The sequence below is a fragment of the Hyla sarda genome, chromosome 5 (assembly GCF_029499605.1).
Source record: "Hyla sarda isolate aHylSar1 chromosome 5, aHylSar1.hap1, whole genome shotgun sequence".
Lineage (NCBI taxonomy): Eukaryota > Metazoa > Chordata > Amphibia > Anura > Hylidae > Hyla > Hyla sarda.
Genome location: NC_079193.1, coordinates 208,650,061 through 208,669,122, shown reverse-complemented (window position 1 = coordinate 208,669,122; position 19,062 = coordinate 208,650,061). Strand labels below are relative to the sequence as shown.

The window sequence follows — 19,062 nt, the reverse complement described above, 5'->3', positions numbered from 1 at the left end:
CGGTTGTGGTATTATATTCAGAGGGTGCACTGTATGGCAACGTTAAATTCAGAGGGCGCAGTTTGTGGTAGTATTATATTCAGAGGGTACAGTGGGTGGTAGTATTATATTCAGGGGTACAGTGTGTTGCGGTATTATATTCAGGTGTACAGTATGTGGTAGATTTATATTCAGAGGGTACAGTATGTGATGGTATTATATTCAGAATGTACAGTGTGTGGTAGTATTATATTCAGAGGGTACAGTGTGTGGCGGTATTATATTCAGGGGTACAGTATGTGGTTGTGGTAGATTTATATTCAGAGGGTACAGTATGTGATGGTATTATATTCAGAATGTGTAGTGTGTGGTAGTATTATATTCAGAGGGTACAGTGTGTGGCGGTATTATATTCAGGGGTACAGTATGTGGTAGATTTATATTCAGAGGGTACAGTATGTGATGGTATTATATTCATAATGTACAGTGTGTGGTAGTATTATATTCAGAGGGTACAGTGTGTGGCGGTATTATATTCAGGGGTACAGTATGTGGCAGATTTATATTCAGAGTGTACAGTATGTGTTGGTATTATATTCAGAATGTACAGTGTGTGGTAGTATTATTTTCAGTGGGTATGGTGTATGGAAGGTTTATAATCAAAGAGTATAGTGTATAGTAGTATTATATTTAGAGGATACAGTGTCTGGCAGGTTTATAATAATACTTGTTTTCATATAGAGGATGAGAATGCGCTGACAGTGAGGAGACGTCTGGGTGTCACATTCTACAGAGAAGATTTAGCTGGAACAGGCGGTATGTACCATCTGAATTAGATAAGGAAAGACTATAGAGAAGACGTCACCTGTAGTCACTGATAACATTGTGTATTCTCCTCACTATAGAGAAGATGTCACCTATAGTCACTGATATCATTGTGTATTCTCCTCACTATAGAGAAGACGTCACCTGTAGTCACTGATATCATTGTGTATTCTCTTCACTATAGAGAAGACGTCACCTGTAGTCAATGATATCATTGTGTATTCTCCTCACTATAGAGAAGACGTCACCTGTAGTCACTGATATCATTGTGTCTTCTCCTCACTAAAGAGAAGACGTCACCTGTAGTCACTGATATCATTGTGTATTCTCCTCACTATAGAGAAGATGTCACCTATAGTCACTGATATCATCGTGTATTCCCCTCACTATAGAGAAGACGTCACCTGTAGTCACTGATATCATTGTGTATTCCCCTCACTATAGAGAAGACGTCACCTGTAATCACTGATATCATTGTACATTCCCCTCACTATAGAGAAGACGTCACCTGTAGTCACTGATATCATTGTGTATTCCCCTCACTATAGAGAAGACGTCACCTGTAATCACTGATATCATTGTGTATTCTCCTCACTATAGAGAAGACGTCACCTGTAGTCACTGATACCATTGTACATTCTCCTCTCTGTGTCCTATCAGAGCTGTAGTCACTTGTCAGTTCTACAGTTAGGTCAGTGAAACTACAACTTCCAGCATAACCTCACCACTGCTCAAAGGGGTACTCTACTGGAAAACATTTTTTTTATCAATTGGTGCTACAAAGTTAAACAGATTTGTAAATTACTTCTATTTAAAAATTGTAATCCTTCCAGTACTTATTAGCTGCTGTATAAGTGATTCACAGGAAGTTCTTTTCTTTTTTAATTTATTTTCTGTCTGACCACAGTGCTCTGTGCTGACACCTTTGTCCATGTCAAGAACTGTCCATAGTAGGAGCAAATCCCCATAGCAAACCTATCCTGCTCTGGACAGTTCCTGACATGGACAGAGGGGCCAGCAAATAACACTGTGGTCAGACTGGAAAGAACTACACAACTTCCTGTGGAGCATACAACAGCTGATAAGTACTGTAAGGATTAAGATTTTAAATAGAAGTAATTTAAAAATCTGTTTAACTTTCTGGCACCAGTTGATATAAAAGTAAATGTTTTCCAGTGGAGTACCCCTTTAAGTAATTCTGGGAGCTGTATATTTAAATGGTGAAAACTTCTTTAACACTTTCCTATTCTGTGGCAACTGGTATATCTGAATATTATACTGGAATTTCTCACAATGCGCTACACCAGTGGTGTCTGTCACAACAGGCTAAAAACTTACTGAGGGGGGGGGGAGGTATGGGGTGACACCATTTTCTACCGCACCGGGTGACACCAACCCTAGCTACGCCACTGCCGATCGTCGAACGCAGCCTCGCCCGCAGGGTAAGTGGACTTTTCCGGCCGGAGGAAGAAGATCTGGCAGAGTCTGCAGCAATGCAGGCTCGGCTCCTCCGGCAATGCCAGCCAGAGATCCAGTGGAAGGAAGGCGAGGAGGAAAAGTATTGAGTTGTTGGCTGAGAGGGGGCCCAAAGAGTCCAGCGAGACCTACTGCTCCCGCATGACCGCACGGTTTGCGGAATACGACCGCTGCGGTAGGGAGCTTAGGTTGATGAGAGAGGACCTGCATGGAGCCCAGAATCTGGCATTCTCTGGGTCCAAAAGGAATAAACTGGAACTGAAAAAGAGGATTACAGCCCTGAAGAAAGACATTGCAAAGCTGGAGGAGAGGAGAGCAGAGATCCTGGAGGGGAGCAGTCTCTTAAGGGAGAAGATGGAGAACCAGGATCGGTTTGCCGCCATGAAATCCCTAGGTGAGGTGGAGGTGGATGATGGGGAGAGTAGTGGCGGTGAAGAAAGAGAGGATGGTGGTGTTGGTGTAAAGGAGGAGGAGGAGGAGGAGAAGAAGTTGGAGGAAAGTGTACAGGTTGTGGAGGATGATGTATTGCCTGACCCTACTCCCTGTGACATCCAGACCACTAAGACTCAGGACAGCTACATAGAGCCGGCTCAGGTGGCACTACCGCTAAGCGATAGTGAGGATGATGATATGGAGAGTGAGGCTGGGGGATTGCTGAGGGCTATAGTGATGCAGGAGTCCCAAGCCCACCTCCAGAATTTTACATTTGATGATGACCAGTGTGATGACATATTAGTAAAGAGAAAAGCAAAAAAACAGAAGACCCAGGAAACTGTGCATTATGTGTTTCGTCCTTTCCAGCAGTCTGGGCCAGCTACAAAGCTGGTTCAGGCTGCTGGGTCCTCTAAACTGCCAGACCCCGTTTCTGTGGTGGAACGGAGCTAGCATGGGGGATACAGCATGGCGTCAGTAAAAGCTGCAGACGCAATAGATGTGAAACCCACCCATCCTGCCGGTAGGGAGGGGCAGGATGGGCTCATGGTGGGCAGCGCGAATTATGCCCCTGTGTGCTCGGGGGGCAGTTCCCCGAGTACTGTGGGCATTACCGGCACTGCGGGGCACTCCCCTGTGAGGGGGGTGGAGTGTCCGGGTGCTGGGATTATCCACAGAGCCTATGAAGTCGGGTGAAGCAGGTGCTGGCGCTGTGGGAGGAGCTGGGGTGCGCCCGGTGGGGCAGCCTCAGAATCAGGATGTGATATCAGCCATGACCCCAGCAGCGGCTAAGCCAGCACAAAGGACTTTACTAAAGCCAGCCATACTACAAGTCCCAGCCAGCCCAGAATTTGTTAGTCAGGACTAGAGATGAGCGATCTTACAGTAAATTCGATTCGTCACAAACTTCTCGGCTTGGCAGTTGATGACTTTTTCTGCGTAAATTAGTTCAGCCTTCAGGTGCTCCGGTGGGCTGGAAAAGGTGGATACATTCCTAGGAAAGAGTCTCCTAGGACTGTATCTACCTTTTCCAGCCCACCGGAGAACCGGAAAGCTGAACTAATTTATGCAGGAAAAGTCATCAACTGCCGAGCTGAGAAGTTCGTGACGAATCGAATTTACTGTAAGTTCGCTCATCTCTAGTCAGGACAAGAATGTAGGATGTGATATTGATGGGTGTAGTAGTGTTGTGGGTGAGAGGAGTGTATGTGGGAGTGTCAGTGGAGTGAATGTTGATGGGAGTTGTAGTAGTATGGCTGGAAATAAAGAGGTTCAGAGTAGTGGTGTGAATGGTGTTGTTAGTGGTTCTGGGTCTGGTCCTGCTGCCCCCCCGGCAGTGACTGCTCCTAGGAGCTATGCTAATGTCACTGCCGTGGGTTCAGGGGGGTCCCCGTCTACGTCCGGCCCTGGGGGCCATTTGCAACAGCGCCTCCTGTAGTCTCTACGCAGGGGTGACAGGTCGATCCAGGTAGAGGGAATTTGTGAGGTCGACCTGTCTTTCTGGATAGAGAGGCACGGTTTGGGGGCTTTCCGAGAGCGGAATGGGGAGGTGGTCTGGTCCTTCCCGACAACCGGGCAGAACAATAACTGTAGGAATGTGGTCCGTCTGATTTGGAGGGGCGAGGATGCGTGCCCACCTCGTGCTAAAGTGGTTGAGCTCCTCCTTCAGATGGAATTCAGGGCGAGTGACATCTTTGCCCTGATTCACCCCTTTGGTTCGTCTGAGTTTGATGTCAGTTTCGTTCAGCCAGAGGGTCTCGAACTCTTCTGGTCGAATTACGAAGTGGCAAAAAACGAGCCCGGCTGGCAGGATTTCGCCGTAAAGGCGATTTCCCATCAGAATGCTGTCAAGAAGGTAACCGTTTTGACCCGTAACGAGTCACTTTCTTGTTATGACATCTTGACCTGGCTTGGACGGTATGGGGATGTGACGGACATGCCCAAGAAAAACTTGGATGAGCACAGGATCTGGTCCGGGGCCTGGACGTTTTCCATCAAACTACAGCGTTCAGGGAGTACGGTTGCCCACATTCCCTCAGCCGCCTTCCTTGGACGTGATAGGATCCAGGTCTTCTACCAGGGGCAGCCTAAGGTCTGTCACAGGTGTGGCAGCCCCACCCACTTTAGCGCAGCCTGTACTGTACAGGTCTGCGCTTTGTGTGGTGGGGTGGGTCATCTGGCCGCATCCTGTAAGCAGATCCGGTGCCACCTGTGTGGTGTCCTCGAGCACCCTTTTAGCCGTTGTCCTAGCACCTTCACCCGTGCAGCGGCCACTCCGGCTGAAGAAAGCTGTGAAGTTGCCTCGGCCGGGGAGGGTATGGGCAGGGATGGGGGTGCAACAGGGCTTGTGAGGAGGAAAAAGGGCCCCGCCAAACTAGGGTGGGAGGAAAATCGTAGAAGGAGAAGGGAGCTGGAGAGTGCCCAGGTGACGGGGGTAAATCCGGCCCCTGCTCCTGAAGCTGGCCCTGTAACCGCTGAAGCCCTGGAGGAGGATGTGCTGGATGGGGAGATCAGGAGGCTTCACAGAGAGGAAGGCAATATGGTATGGCCGACCCTTCCGATTCCTCCCACTATGAAAGTGTGGATGAGGAGAGTGGGGAGAGGCCTAAAAAGAAAGACAAGGGCAAAAGGAAAGGGAGAAAGAAAAGCTCAGAGCCCTCTGTTCCTTGTACTACGGGCCAGGTTCAAAACGGAAGCCTGACTGCCCCCCCTCTGATTGACCCGTCAAACCGGTACCTAGGGAGAAAGAGCCTCTGGGAGGAACTGGGCCCTGTCCTGTTGAGGCACCTTCCTCAGAGGGCAGGGCTAGACTGGGCCAGACGGAGACGGGGATAATATGGATCTATCTGAATCAAAAAAAAGATCCAAGAGTGGTCCTGCCCTCTCATCCTCTTCGGGGGATGAGGGGGCAAAAAAGAAGGGAAAACAAAAATAAAGGGTGTGGACGTCTAATTTAATCACCCTGTATGGCGGTACTCACCCCATTGACGCTGGCATCTATTAATTGTGCCAGCATAAAGTCGGATACAGCTAGATTCGCAGCCTTTGATTTTCTCGGCCGCGTTGAAGCCGACATTTTCTTTTTACAGGAGACCAGGTTGTCAGATCTAGCCTCTCTGGTAAAAGCCAGAAGAGAGTGGAGGCATGGTCCCTCTCACTGGTCTCTTGCAGCTGAGCCGTATAGTGGGGTGGCGGTCCTTTTTACCGCTCCTGTTGAATGCCGGCGGGTTATTGAATTAGAAATGGGGAGGTGCCTGATCTTAGATGTCTTCATGAAGGGACAAGAGCTCTGGCTCATTAACATCTACGCCCCGAAAACTAAGCGGGGCCGTAAAGATCTCTTTATGGGGATTAAGCCCTTTCTTTTTACAAGTCGGCAAGTGATCTTTGGAGGGGACTTCAATAATGTCACGAGGTCCCAAGATAGGAGAGGCTCCAATAGTCTGCTGACTTGCGATAGTGTGGTGCTGATGAGCATAGCTAGAGAAGCTCGCCTAGAGGATGCCCACATCCGGAGCCCCTCGGGCCACGCGGGTTTCACCTATCATCAAGGTAGTTGCAGGTCTAGAATAGATAGGTTTTATTTAAAGGAGGAAGCCGTCTCTTCCGCAGTGTCCGTGGTTGAGGTGGAGTTCTCCGATCACTGTATGATTTTGTTTTCCCTGAATGTTTCATAAACCCCCCGGATGGGAAAAGGTTATTGGAAGCTGAATTCGTCCCTCCTGGAGGAAGCGGAGGTAAGACAGTCCTTTGAGGATTTTCTTCAGAGTCAGGTACCTTTACTGGGCCTATGTAGTAGTAAGTCAGAGTGATGGGAGATATTCAAGAAACGGGCGGCGGGGTTCTTCTGCCAGCTCTCGAGCCTCAGGTCCCTGAACAGGTATCGCTTGTATCAGGGTCTGAGGAGGAAACTCGAGCTTCTCGTTTCGACTGGAGGTAGCCGAGTGAAATCCTTGCTGATGATGTGTCAGTACGATAGGTCCTCATCTTTGGTTTTTGAGAGGGAAAACCTCTCAAAAGATGTCAGTGAGTAGTAAAATCATTTCAGGACTGATTGATAGTTTTGAATGGGTTCTTTAGTTCTGTATACACTATGGAAAAAGGAGCTGACATTGGCCAGGTCAGTGCTGGTAACACATCATGTAATTTACTGAACTGGCTTAATGTAGAGATGGTACAAGGTAAGTTAAGTAAAGTAAATGTAAGCAAATCTCCAGGGCTGGATGGACTACACGTAAGAGTTCTTAGAGAGGTAAGTTCAGTAATATCTGTACCCTTGTTCATGATATTTAGAGATTCCCTGGTGTCTGGTATTGTGCCAAGGGACTGGCGCAAGGCTAATGTGGTACCAATCTTCAAGAAGGGCTCTAGGTCTTCGCCAGGCAATTATAGAGACCGGTAAGTCTAACATGCTTTGTGGGTAAATTGTTTGAAGGACTTATAAGGGATTACATGCAGGAATACATAGGGGATAATAGTATTATAAGTGATAGCCAGCATGGGTTTACTAAGGATAGAAGTTGTCAAACCAATCTTATTTGCTTTTATGAAGAGATGAGTAGAAGCCTTGACAGAGGAATGGCTGTGGATATAGTGTTTCTGGATTTTGCCAAAGCGTTTGATACTGTCCCTCACAGACGTCTGACAGGTAAGTTAAGGTCCTTGGGCTTGGAAACTTTAGTTTGTAACTGGATTGAACACTGGCTCATGGATCGTACCCAGAGAGTGGTGGTCAATGATTCGAACTCTGATTGGTCCCCGGTAATTAGTGGTGTACCCCAAGGTTCAGTACTGGGCCGGCTGCTGTTTAATTTATTTATCAATGATATAGAGGATGGTATTAACAGCTCTGTTTCTATCTTTGCAGATGACACCAAGCTTTGTAGCACGGTACAGTCTATAGAGGATGTGCATAAGTTACAAGATGACTTGGATAGACTAAGTGTCTGGGCATCCACTTGGCAAATGAGGTTCAATGTGGATAAATGTAAAGTTATGCATCTGGGTACTAAGAACATGCATGCATCGTATGCCTTAAGGGGGATTAAACTGGCAGAGTCACTGGTAGAGAAGGATCTGGGTGTACTTGTAGATCACAGACTACAGAATAGCATGCAATGTCAGGCTGCTGCTTCCAAAGCCGGCAGGATATTGTCATGTATAAAAAGAGGCATGGACTCGAGGGACAGGGACATAATACTCCCCCTTTATAAAGCATTGGTACGGCCTCACCTGGAATATGCTGTTCAGTTTTGGTCGCCTGTTCATAAAAGGGAAACCGCGGAGTTGGAAAGGGTGCAGAGACGCACGACTAAACTAATATGGGGCATGGAACATCTTAGCTATGGGGAGCGATTAAAGGAGTTACAATTGTTTAGTCTTGAGAAGAGACGTTTAAGGGGGCATATGATAAACGTATATAAGTATATAAATGGCCCATACAAAAAATATGGAGAAAAACTGTTCCGGGTAAAACCCCCCCAAAGGACGAGGGGGCACTCCCTCCGTCTGGAGAAGAAAAGGTTTAGTCTAAATGGGCGACACGCCTTCTTTACCGTGAGGACTGTGAATTTATGGAACGTCTACCTCAGGAACTGGTCACAGCAGGAACAATTAACAGCTTTAAAACAGGGTTAGATACATTCCTGGAACAAAATAACATTAATGCTTATGCAGAATTATAAAACTACATCCCTTTCCCTTATCCCCTTACACCCTTCACTTCAATTCCCTGGTTGGACTTGATGGACGTATGTCTTTTTTCAACCATACTAACTATGTAACTATGTAACTATGATCTCTGAATCGGTCCAGATCAGGGATCTTAGAGGTCGTCAGATCCTTCTACTCGCACCTCTTGGGGAGGAAGGATCTAGATCGAGACAAGATGTCGGTTTTCCTGGCTGAAACCATTCCTGAGCCAGGGGTAGACCCCTCTCTTGGCGTTTTGGCAGAAGAAATCAGGGAAGAGGAAGTGAGACTGGCGATCGAGGGGCTTGCCCCCAAGAAGTCGCCAGGTCCGGATGGCTTAATATCCTAGTGGTACAGGACCTTTAAGGAATCTTTGGCTCCCCTCTTGACTGAAGTATTCAATGAGTGTCTCTCCTAGGGCACTCTGCCGAAGTCAATGAGGAGGTCAGCCCTGATTCTGCTGTCAAAGGGTAAAGATCCTAGCTGTATTGAGAATTGGAGGCCCATAGCTCTTCTTAATACGGACAGGAAGCTTCTGGCCAAGATACTGTTTAATCGGCTGGTGAAGTTTGCACCCATGCTCCTTTCGGGGGCTCAGCACTGCTTTGTTCCAGGCCGAAGCACCTTAAGTGCTGTCCTTAGTGTCAGGGAGGCAGTGGAGCGGAGTAGTGCGGGTTTCTGGAAAGGGGTACTTGCTGTCCCTGGATCAGGCCAAAGCATTTGATCGGGTGACCCACGAGTACCTCTGGTCCGTCCTCCTGAGATATGGCTTACCGAGTATTTTTGTTAATTGGCTTAAGATCTTGTATGCAGGGGTTTTCCGCTGGTGAACGGGTGGTCTGGATGCTCTTTTGAGGTGGAGTCCGGAGTCCGTCAGGGTTGTCCTTTGAACCTGCTCTTATATGTGTTTGCGATCGATCTCTTCCTTAGGAGGGTGAGTCGCGGACAATTAGCGGTAGTCGGGATGAGTCTGGCGGAGCCGGCTGTTACCCAGAGAGTGGTGGCGTACGCTGACGATGCCACTATTTTCATCTCCTCGAAAGAGGAGGTCGATGTGGTGATGTCAGAGGTGGACCGCTACTCGGAGGCATCCGGGTCTAAGATCAACCGGGATAAGTGTGAGAGTCTCTGGCTGGGAGGGGGATCCCACATTTGATCTCCCGGACACCCTTCTAGGGCCCCAAGAATCAGCAAAAGTCTTAGGCATCCCATTCGGCCAGGATGATTATCCCACCAAAAACTGGGATGGTAAGCTCCAGGATGCCGCTCAGAAGGTGGACCAGTGAAAGGGTTGGGCAATGACCCTCAGGGAAAGGGTACACCTAATCAAATCGTACCTGCTTCCCTTGTTTATCTATCTGGGCAGTGCATGTATCTTGCCAGAGGCTTACTATACTAGGATCTACAGCCTGTTTTTCAAACTGTTATGGGGGAACAGGATGAACCTAGTCAAGAGGGAGGTTACGTACCGCACGAGGAGACTAGGGGGTTTATCTATAGTAAACCCGGTGGTGTTCTTTACATTACAAACCTCTGGAAAGAGAGGGCTCCTCCGTGGGTAATCTGCAGGGAATGGTTTCGGCCTTTCTTCCAGGAAGGAAGGAGGGCGAGTGAAGGACCTCCGTACGCCCCATGGATATCTTCCAGATTTCGCTACCCTGACTCTGAAGGCGATACGTCAGTGGGGTCTGGGAGTGTGGGAGATCAGGACCCAGTCAAGGCACTTCCTTGGCAAACGGATTCTGTTGACCACTTCCAGAGGCCTCTGGCGCTCAGGGACTGCCCAGGTCGGGACCTGAGGGTGGGGTTGTACCTTTTAAACATGAAGATGATCCCCCAGTAGTTTTGGGACTTGGCCTGGCGCTGCTTTCAGGGGAAGCTATATGTAAGGGACAACCTGAAGTGCAAGAACTCTGATGTCCCCGTGAAGAGTGTGGGGACACGCTGGAAAGCATGGACAACTTCCTGCTTCATTGTCCCTTTAATATAGGGGTCTACAACCGGGTGGGTGCTTCCATCGGCTGGAGTCAACTTGCCGGCCTTACCTACCCGGAGTGAGCTTATGGGGCATTTAGGAACTTGGGTGGCCGAGACAGGGGCACTTTATTCTTAGTTAGTTTAGTGGTTAGGTACTACACATGGAATGCACAGTGTTTAGTGTCGAACCAACAGAAAATCCTCTCTGAGGTGGAGGTCTGTAGGAATATCACCGGTGACCTCGGGAAGATCAGGTCTTTGGAGTATGGCAGTCTTGGTACCAGTAGGGCTTCTCTCCTGTGGAGGTTTTTCTTTTGATGTGCCCTAGGTACTAGGCCCTTAAGGTGAAGTACATTAATTTTGGCTAGGGGTAGTGTATATATGTTAGGGTGAGTATAGGGTTAGTTTCATGAAGGGATAGCCATAGGGTTAGAGGTTGATAGGGAGAGGAATTTAAATTTATTTTCATCAGTATTGCCATCCTTCTTCATGGTGGGGGGCTATGTATGTCACCTTAGCCTTTTGTTTTGTTTCCTATGGATAGATTGTAAAGGGCTTGCAGACAACCAAACTTGGGCCTTGTGGTTTGTTGTTTTTTGGTGTATTGTATTGTTAATATTGTTTTGTGGTAGAGTATGTGTATATTGTTTTGTATATATTGTTCTGTTTATTAGGTGGGTAGGGGTGTATTTTAGGTTGGGTGGTTTTTTTTGGGGGTGGTGGTGATCTGGCATGGGTCAGTTATGGACAATATGTGGATGAACTGTGATCTATGGACTTTGACCCATGTCCAGAGGGTGTGGTGGGTGATGAGATAGTATAGTGTAGGTTGTTATTTTTGTTATATAGTTGTTATTTTTGTTATATAGTTGTTATATAGTTATACTAGCTGAGTACCCGGCTTTGCCAGGTTTTTGCTTCCTAATCCTTTTTGGGTAGGAAAATAAAAAAAGGAGGAAGCTTTTGACTTCATATGCAGTCCTCATATATTTTTGTCATATCCCAACCCCACATCCCGACCTTCTATCCCGACCTCCTTCGACCTCCTGTCCCGTCCCCCTATACCGTCCTCCTATCTCGTCCTCCTATCCCGACCTTCTATCCCGACCTTCTATCCCGACCTCCTATCCCGACCTCCTATCCCGTCCTCCTATCCCGTCCTGCTATCCTGTCCTCGACCTCCTATCCCGTCCTCCTATCTCGACCTCCTATCCCGACCTCCTATTCCGTCCTCCAATCTCGAGCTCCTTTCCCGACCTCCTATCCTGACCTCCTATCCCGACCTCCTATCCTGACCTCCTATCCCGACCTCCTATCCCGACCTCCTTTCTCGTCCTCATATCTCGACCTCCTATCTTGACCTCCTATCCCGTCCTCCTATCTCGACCTCCTATCCCAACCTCCTATCCCGTCCTCATATCCCGTCCTCCTATCTTGTCCTCCTATCCCGACCTCCTATCCCGACATCCTATCCCGACTTCCTACCCGACCCCCTATCCCGACCTCATATCTCGTCCTCATATCCCGTCCTCCTATCCCGACCTCCCATCCCGTCCTCATATCCTGACTCGTAATATGTGTACCAGGTAATGAAATAGCTCCAGCCTAACGGAAATTATACATTTCCCATTGATTTGCATGGGGCTTTAAAAAAAAAAAAAAAACCTGACCCTCACAAATGGGGGTAGTTAAGGGTTAAATTAACTATCCTATATTTTAAGTGGACATATAAGTAACATTTGACCAAGTATTATCGAAATATCTCCAGCCGTTTGGAAGTTATGCAGTAACATATATTTCCCATTAACTTGCATGGGACTTTAAACATAAGCCCCGCCCCTGGCAAATGGGGGTGAGTAAGGGTTAAATTACCTATCCTATGTTTGTTGTTGACATATAAGTAACGTGTGCCAAGTTTCATGTTAATATTTTTAGCCGTTTTAAAGTTTTTGTGGAACATACATACATACATATATACATACATACACACACACGTTGAGTTTTATATATATATATAGATTGTTATATAGGTTGTCATGAGTAGGTTAATAATAATTTTTTTGTTTTGTTTTGTTTTGTGAGAATAGACAGTCGGACCAGTTTTCTGTTGTTCTAAGGTTTACCAAGTGAAGTAATTTTTAGTTACGGCAGTTAGCCATAACTTTTGTTATTTTTAAAAGGGAAAAGAAAAGGAAGAAAGGGTGTGTATATATGTATGCGTGTGTGTATGTGTATGTATGTATATATATGTGTATATGTATGTGTGTATTATTTTTTTTTCCCCTTTTTCTCTTTCTTCCAAGTTGGATAATTTTTTGTTACGGCAGTTGGCCATATTTTTCTTTTGTTAGTTACTTGTGTGTGTATATGTGTGTTTATATGTATGTATGTATGTGCGTATGTATATATATATATATATATATATATATATATATATATATATATATGTATAAAAAAGAAAATATGTTCCAAGTTGGATTATTTTTAGTTACGGCAGTTGGCCATATTTTTCTTTTCTTTTGCATGTTATTTAAAAAAAAAGAGAAGGAAAAAAAGAGAAAAAAGCGAGGAAAAGCTATTTATGTTGTTAAGGAATGTGTGTGTGTGTGTGTGTGTGTTGGACTGTTTGGTAATAGGATATTATAGGTAGGTCGTTATTTGTTATTTATTATAACCTGGGCTGGCCAGTTAGGAAAGTTTAACTTTTTGTTTCTAAGACAGAATGTCTGTATCTATGTTCAGATTTGTTTATTTTTGCTACAGTCAATTGAACTTGTTTTTGTGTTTTGTAAGGTTTTTTAATTTTATAATAAAAGTGTGTCAGCAGAGTGCAACTTTCTCTTAAGCATACAGCAGCTGATAAGTAATGGAAGCAATAACATTTTTATATAGAAGTAATTTAAAAAATCTGTATAACTTTCTGGCACAAGTTGATTTAAAAACATTTTTTTTTCCCCACCGGAGTACCCCTTTAAGTTGAGGGGTTGAATGCTGATGTGTCCCTGTTAACAAAATGTTGTTCTAAACGTTAAGGAAACTTTGTCACCTTGCGTATCCACTAAGTTTCTGTGCCTCTTTCAAGAATTGCAACCACCAATATTTTTGTACCACTGTGTAAAAAAATGTAGTATGTTCGCTTAAAGGATGCCAATATAAGAAGAAAGATCAAACCCCCACACCACATACTGAACCAAAGCTACAGCACAATATTGATCTATTTGAGTTATATACATAATTGGATACTACTTACAGTGCTTAGAGTAAATAATTCCATTTTGGTTTTAAAATGAGGAAAGTTCTGTGTCCAGTTAGCCAATAAATGCGCTGTGTTAACAACTACAAGCTTTGTATCATTATTAATAGAGTCCTCGGAAATATTTTGAAAGGTACCTAAAAAAGAGCACATGAGTAAAATTCATCTCTTTTACATTTTTACATGCATAGGTGGTCCCCTAGGCATCACTGCTTTTTAAACAACTTAGGGCATACAGTAATCGCAGACCTTATTCTATATTGGATAAATTGAGTTAAGAGGTAAGAAAGGATACGTCTGTAAGACTGTATACAGTACAGGGCCGGACTAGCACTAAAAAGCAGCACTGGCACTTAGACGCCACCTGGCCATACACAATACTGACCACACCTTTCATGGAAAAATAAATATTAGAGTACGATGTACACAAGCAAAGAAGCAATGTAAAATATATGCATACAGCATCATGTAGTGTTTTAAGTCTTACCTTCAGTCTTTTCTTTCAGCCAATTTACCATATATTCCCATGCATCTTTTGGATGATTTTTAAAGTCAACTATTTCTGGTTTTGCCTCGTTCCAGATTTTAGAAACGTTGCTGAATGTCTGTAAATCAAATAATATCACATAACTGCAAATATGTAAAGAATTACCTTCTCATTTTTTTCAATGAGAACCCAATCTATTGGTATCTATATACTTATATAGTATAAGTATACTCCTTCCCTCTGTAACACAAAACCTACAAAAAACACTTTCTGCAGCAAACAAAATACTGTAGTAATTTCAAAAATAACAATCTTTCTTAGTTAAAAACATAAACACAATTAACATACATGATAAAAAAAGATATCAGCAGCTGAGAAAATGGATGTCTCTCACAACAATGTAAACATTCACAGTAAGTGTCGTACATAGCCACAATAATGTGTGGACAGACAATAAAACATGAGAGTATAAGGTGCCTTCAATGAGGGAGCGATCATCCCAATATGCACTATGGAGTAAAAATACAAGTGCAAATAATGTAAACAAAAACTGTGCTGGGAACGAAATACCCACATGTATTCAGCCAGGAGTTCACTTGGGGAGACGTCCACCCCTACGATCATTTAAGACAAAATGTCCTTCTTCTGGGGTTGGTATGCTCATAATACAACAGGGTATATATTTAGTGTCAGAAGAACCAATTAACACACAGAGACGCACACATAGACGCACACATAGACGCACACATAGACACACTTACCTGACCAACGCAGCGCTTCTCCTCTCTGGCGGCGGCCTGATGGGTGACGTCACTGTGACATCCTCCTGCGCAGGTCTGCGGAGGTACTTCACTTGTGCGATGTCCCTTGTCATACTAAGGTCGGCCGGAAGGGTCACTGTCAGACCCGGGTCGGACGGCGGGCCCTCTCACACGCTGGGCCCCTGTGCAGCTGAACCGGCTGCACAGGCGATATGTCCGTCCCTGGACAGATGTACACGGCTGAAAAACAGTAAACCAGAAAAAACATGTTAAAATATTAAAATCACAAAAGATATGCTAAAATATATTTTGTGTTTTTAATATTTTAACATGTTTTTTTCTGGTTAACAATTTTTCAACTGTGTACATCTGTCAAATTATTTGGTTCTGTGCCCTATCTTCAAAATACACCTCCTCATTGGCGGCCACTTGGATGAAGATTTCGTGTATCAATTTTTGTGATACCAATGGACTATGCACTTTTTACTTTTCTTTTTCATGCTTATTATTTTTCAGCAGTTTATATTGTTTTGCACTTTTTGCACGGTTGCATGTTTTGCAACTCGTGTATATATATGTGTATATATATATATATATATATATATATATATATATATATATGTATATAATGAACGAAAGGCAACCGTACTCCCATAACATGCAAAAAGGTTAGGTCTTTATTCACACAAGCGTGAAGGTGGCGACGTTTCGGCTAGCTCACCTAGCCATTATCAAGCCGACTTTTATATATATATATATATATATATATATATATATATATATATTGAAAAAGATTAAGGAGGTGTGAGATGTACTCAATCTGGTATGGTGACTGAGAACTTCAGTCTGGGTATAATCTTCTGTATACCCTTTTTTGTTTAATCAAACAGAAAATTTGTAAAGGTAAATGGGGGGTGACTGGTTCTCAAGGTCTTGAGTGTGATGGAAATGTGTTATATGGTTTTGTCTGTGAATATGTAATGATGATAGTGGTGTTTATGAATAATTAAAGAGGGTGATGATAGGTGGTTTTATATGTTACAAACACCTATCATTTTATATGTTACAAACACCTATCATCACCCTCTTTAATTATTCATAAACACCACTATCATCATTACATATTCACAGACAAAACCATATAACACATTTCCATCACACTCAAGACCTTGAGAACCAGTCACCCCCATTTACCTTTACGAATTTTATATATATATATATATATATATATATTTTATTTTTTTTTTTTTTTTCACCCCACATCATCAGCTCAGTTAGCTGATGTCTTAATATTCACTTTGTCACACTCCCTTATGCAGTTTGATATATATATATATATATATATATATTACAATTTTCATTTTTATCAATTTTTTTATACACATATATCTCTCATTTTATTGCTACATATGTATTATTTAATATTTAAACAATTAGTGTGTTTTTCTTGGGCTATAATTTCTATTGTCCATTTTCTATTCATGTATCACTGACCTGGATGGTTTCGGCAATATGGAGTCGTACCTTGTTTATACAGTTTATTATATTTTACTGCTCTTCCATCCTTCACTTTCCTTTTTCTCTTTTCTCACTCTCACTCTTTTCACTTACTTTTCACTTCATTCTCACTCTTTTCACTTGAATCTTTTCTTTTCTTTTTGGCCTGGATTCGTATTATTTCAGTCACCACTAGAGTGAACAGAATGATTTATTTACATAATCCCTAGGTGGGGCTGTCTATTTGTTTATATGTGGTAACCACAGGCTGCGTACATCTTCCTTCCCCTCCCGTTCCTGGCATGTGACGTCATCGCGTGATTGCAGCATTTCCGTGCAGGCGGGTCACGTGTTCTCACTGCTGGGTCACGTGAGGGGGATGGATCTGTGACGCAGCCTTCACGCCGGGCCTTCCAGGTACTCAGCTGTATTACATTGCTTATTTTATTTGTATATTGAAGATTGGTTCTGACGCTAAATATATACCGGTACCCAGTTGTATTATGAACATACCACCCCTGGAAGAGGGACATTTTGTCTGAAATAATCGTAGGGGTGGACGTCTCCCCAAGTGAACTCCTGGCTGAATACATGTGGGTATTTCGTCCCCAGCACGGTTTTTGTTTATATTATTTGCACTTACATTTTTACTTCATAGTGCATAGTGGGATGATCGCTCCCTCATTGTATGCACCTTATACTCTCATGTATTATTGTCTGTCCACACATTATTGTTGTGGTTATTTACAACACTTACGATGCATGTTTACATTGATGTGAGAGACGTCCATTTTCTCAGCTGCAGATATATTTTTTTTATCATGTATGTTTATTGTGCCTTTTTTAACTAATAAAGATTGTTATTTTTGAAATTACTATTTTGTCTGCTGAAGTGTTTTTTTTTTTTGTAGGTTTTTAATTTATAACTGCACATAGCAGATTTACGTTGGTCCAAACATTGTAAGCCCCAGGAATATTATAGGGATTTGGTTATTCACACCTCCCTCCTTCATTTGGGTTTATTTATACATATCTGTGTGGTCGGTATAGTTCCTTCCCTCTGGAATATTATTATTGTACCATATAATGTGCTTTAAAAAAATATAAAGTAGAGTATAATAGAAAAACTATAATTGGGGGATCAACTGTTTTCTGTGGGTATGGCATAACCAAATTTAGGTAAGCTATATTTTTTTACTTCATCCTTAGCACACCACGGTATGTTCAATCTATGCAGCTGGTCCCAGCTGCTAATGGAGGGCATTAGCGATCTTGTTGATGCTTGCCATTAAAGGGGTACTCCGGCGCTTAGACATCTTATCCCCTATCCAAAGGGTAGGAGATAAGATGCCTGATCGCGGGGGTCCTGCCGCTGGTGACCCCCGTGATCTTGCATGCAGCACCCCAGTTAAAATCCGTCTCCGGAGCATGTTCGCTCCAGGTCTGATTACTGGCGTTCACGGGGCCGCTGGTGTGTGACCTCACGTCTCCACCACAGTGTGATGTCACGCTCCGCCCCTCAATGCAAGACTATGGGAGAGGGTGTGACAGCTGCGTAGCGTGCGCAGCGACGTGATGGCAGCGATGGAGAGCAAGGATCCCGGGGAGCAGAGATGTTCCGGAGCGACGGGGACACCCCGGGGAGGGAGACATCTAGGGCAGTGGTGACGGTCCGGAGCGGCAGGGACACGTGAGTATTACCTCCTATACTTTACATTGCACGGATCCCCCAACATATGATGGTTTCAACAAACGATGGTTCATTTGGAACGGATTACCATTGTATGTTTAGGGATCACTGTATATCTAACAATCTATGCATGGCTGGATATACTGAACCCTGCAAAGAGTTAACTAGCGCTGCTGAGCAGCGCTAGTTTAATTTTTCTTGCTGGGCTGGCACACAGCTCAAGGGCTTACAGTAAACCAGCGATGCATTTAGATCGCTGCTTCTACTGTAAATACTAGCTGGACAGGATACATATGATGTATATATTCTGCTCAGCATGAGGTGTGCCCGTGGCTTTATAGCTTCAGGCACAGCTTAGCCCCACTATGAGCAGGGACTCCCATCAGTGTAGTCACGATACACGTGTGTGCAAATGAAACACGTGTCTGATACCTGTGCGTTCCAGGCTGGGACGCATGGTTTCAGTCACAGCGCAAACGCAAGTGACTAACCTGGTTCACGTGACGGCTACGTAACAGCCATGGTTGCGTGACCGCGGTCCTGTGACCATGAGACCGGAAGGGACGAAGTGAGCGGAAGATGCCGGTGTCTGAGGAGACGCTGTGTGAGTATAAATTAAATGGATGTTTCATTATTATGTGTAAGCCTGATGAAGAAGGTATATTTTAACCTTTGAAACGCGTTGCTATATTAAATGAATTCCTGAATCTCTGGCTGTCCTGGCGCTGTGACTTGTTACCTACATCCGGCGCTGAGTGATACAAGCTGTCTTGGAGGGGGTATCTTTGGTGAAAGGATCACCTAGATTCCCCACTGTGGAGTAAGTGCATATACCACTCTTTTTACCTCCATATTTTAAGTCGTACTTCATTGAGCGCTGGTCAACTTTTTATGCTTTTTTTGTTTATATTATCAGTATAAGGACGGGAGTCTTGGCTTCTGCTTCCTGATATGCACCAATGTATACTATATGGCCGGTGGAGGTAAGCATAGC

The 19,062-nt window shown here is 44.2% G+C and overlaps 1 protein-coding gene across 1 annotated transcript in view; it reads right to left on the bottom strand.

The window, feature by feature from the left end:
• Positions 1-19,062, bottom strand: part of LOC130273741 (ovalbumin-related protein Y-like) — a 65,732-nt gene that overhangs the window by 31,266 nt on the left and 15,404 nt on the right. The window contains exons 3-4 of the mRNA XM_056521014.1: positions 14,121-14,238; positions 13,631-13,770 (exon numbers count right to left, since the gene is read on the bottom strand). Of these exons, the coding sequence (XP_056376989.1) occupies positions 13,631-13,770; positions 14,121-14,238 (258 nt within the window). The remainder of the gene's footprint in view (positions 1-13,630; positions 13,771-14,120; positions 14,239-19,062) is intronic.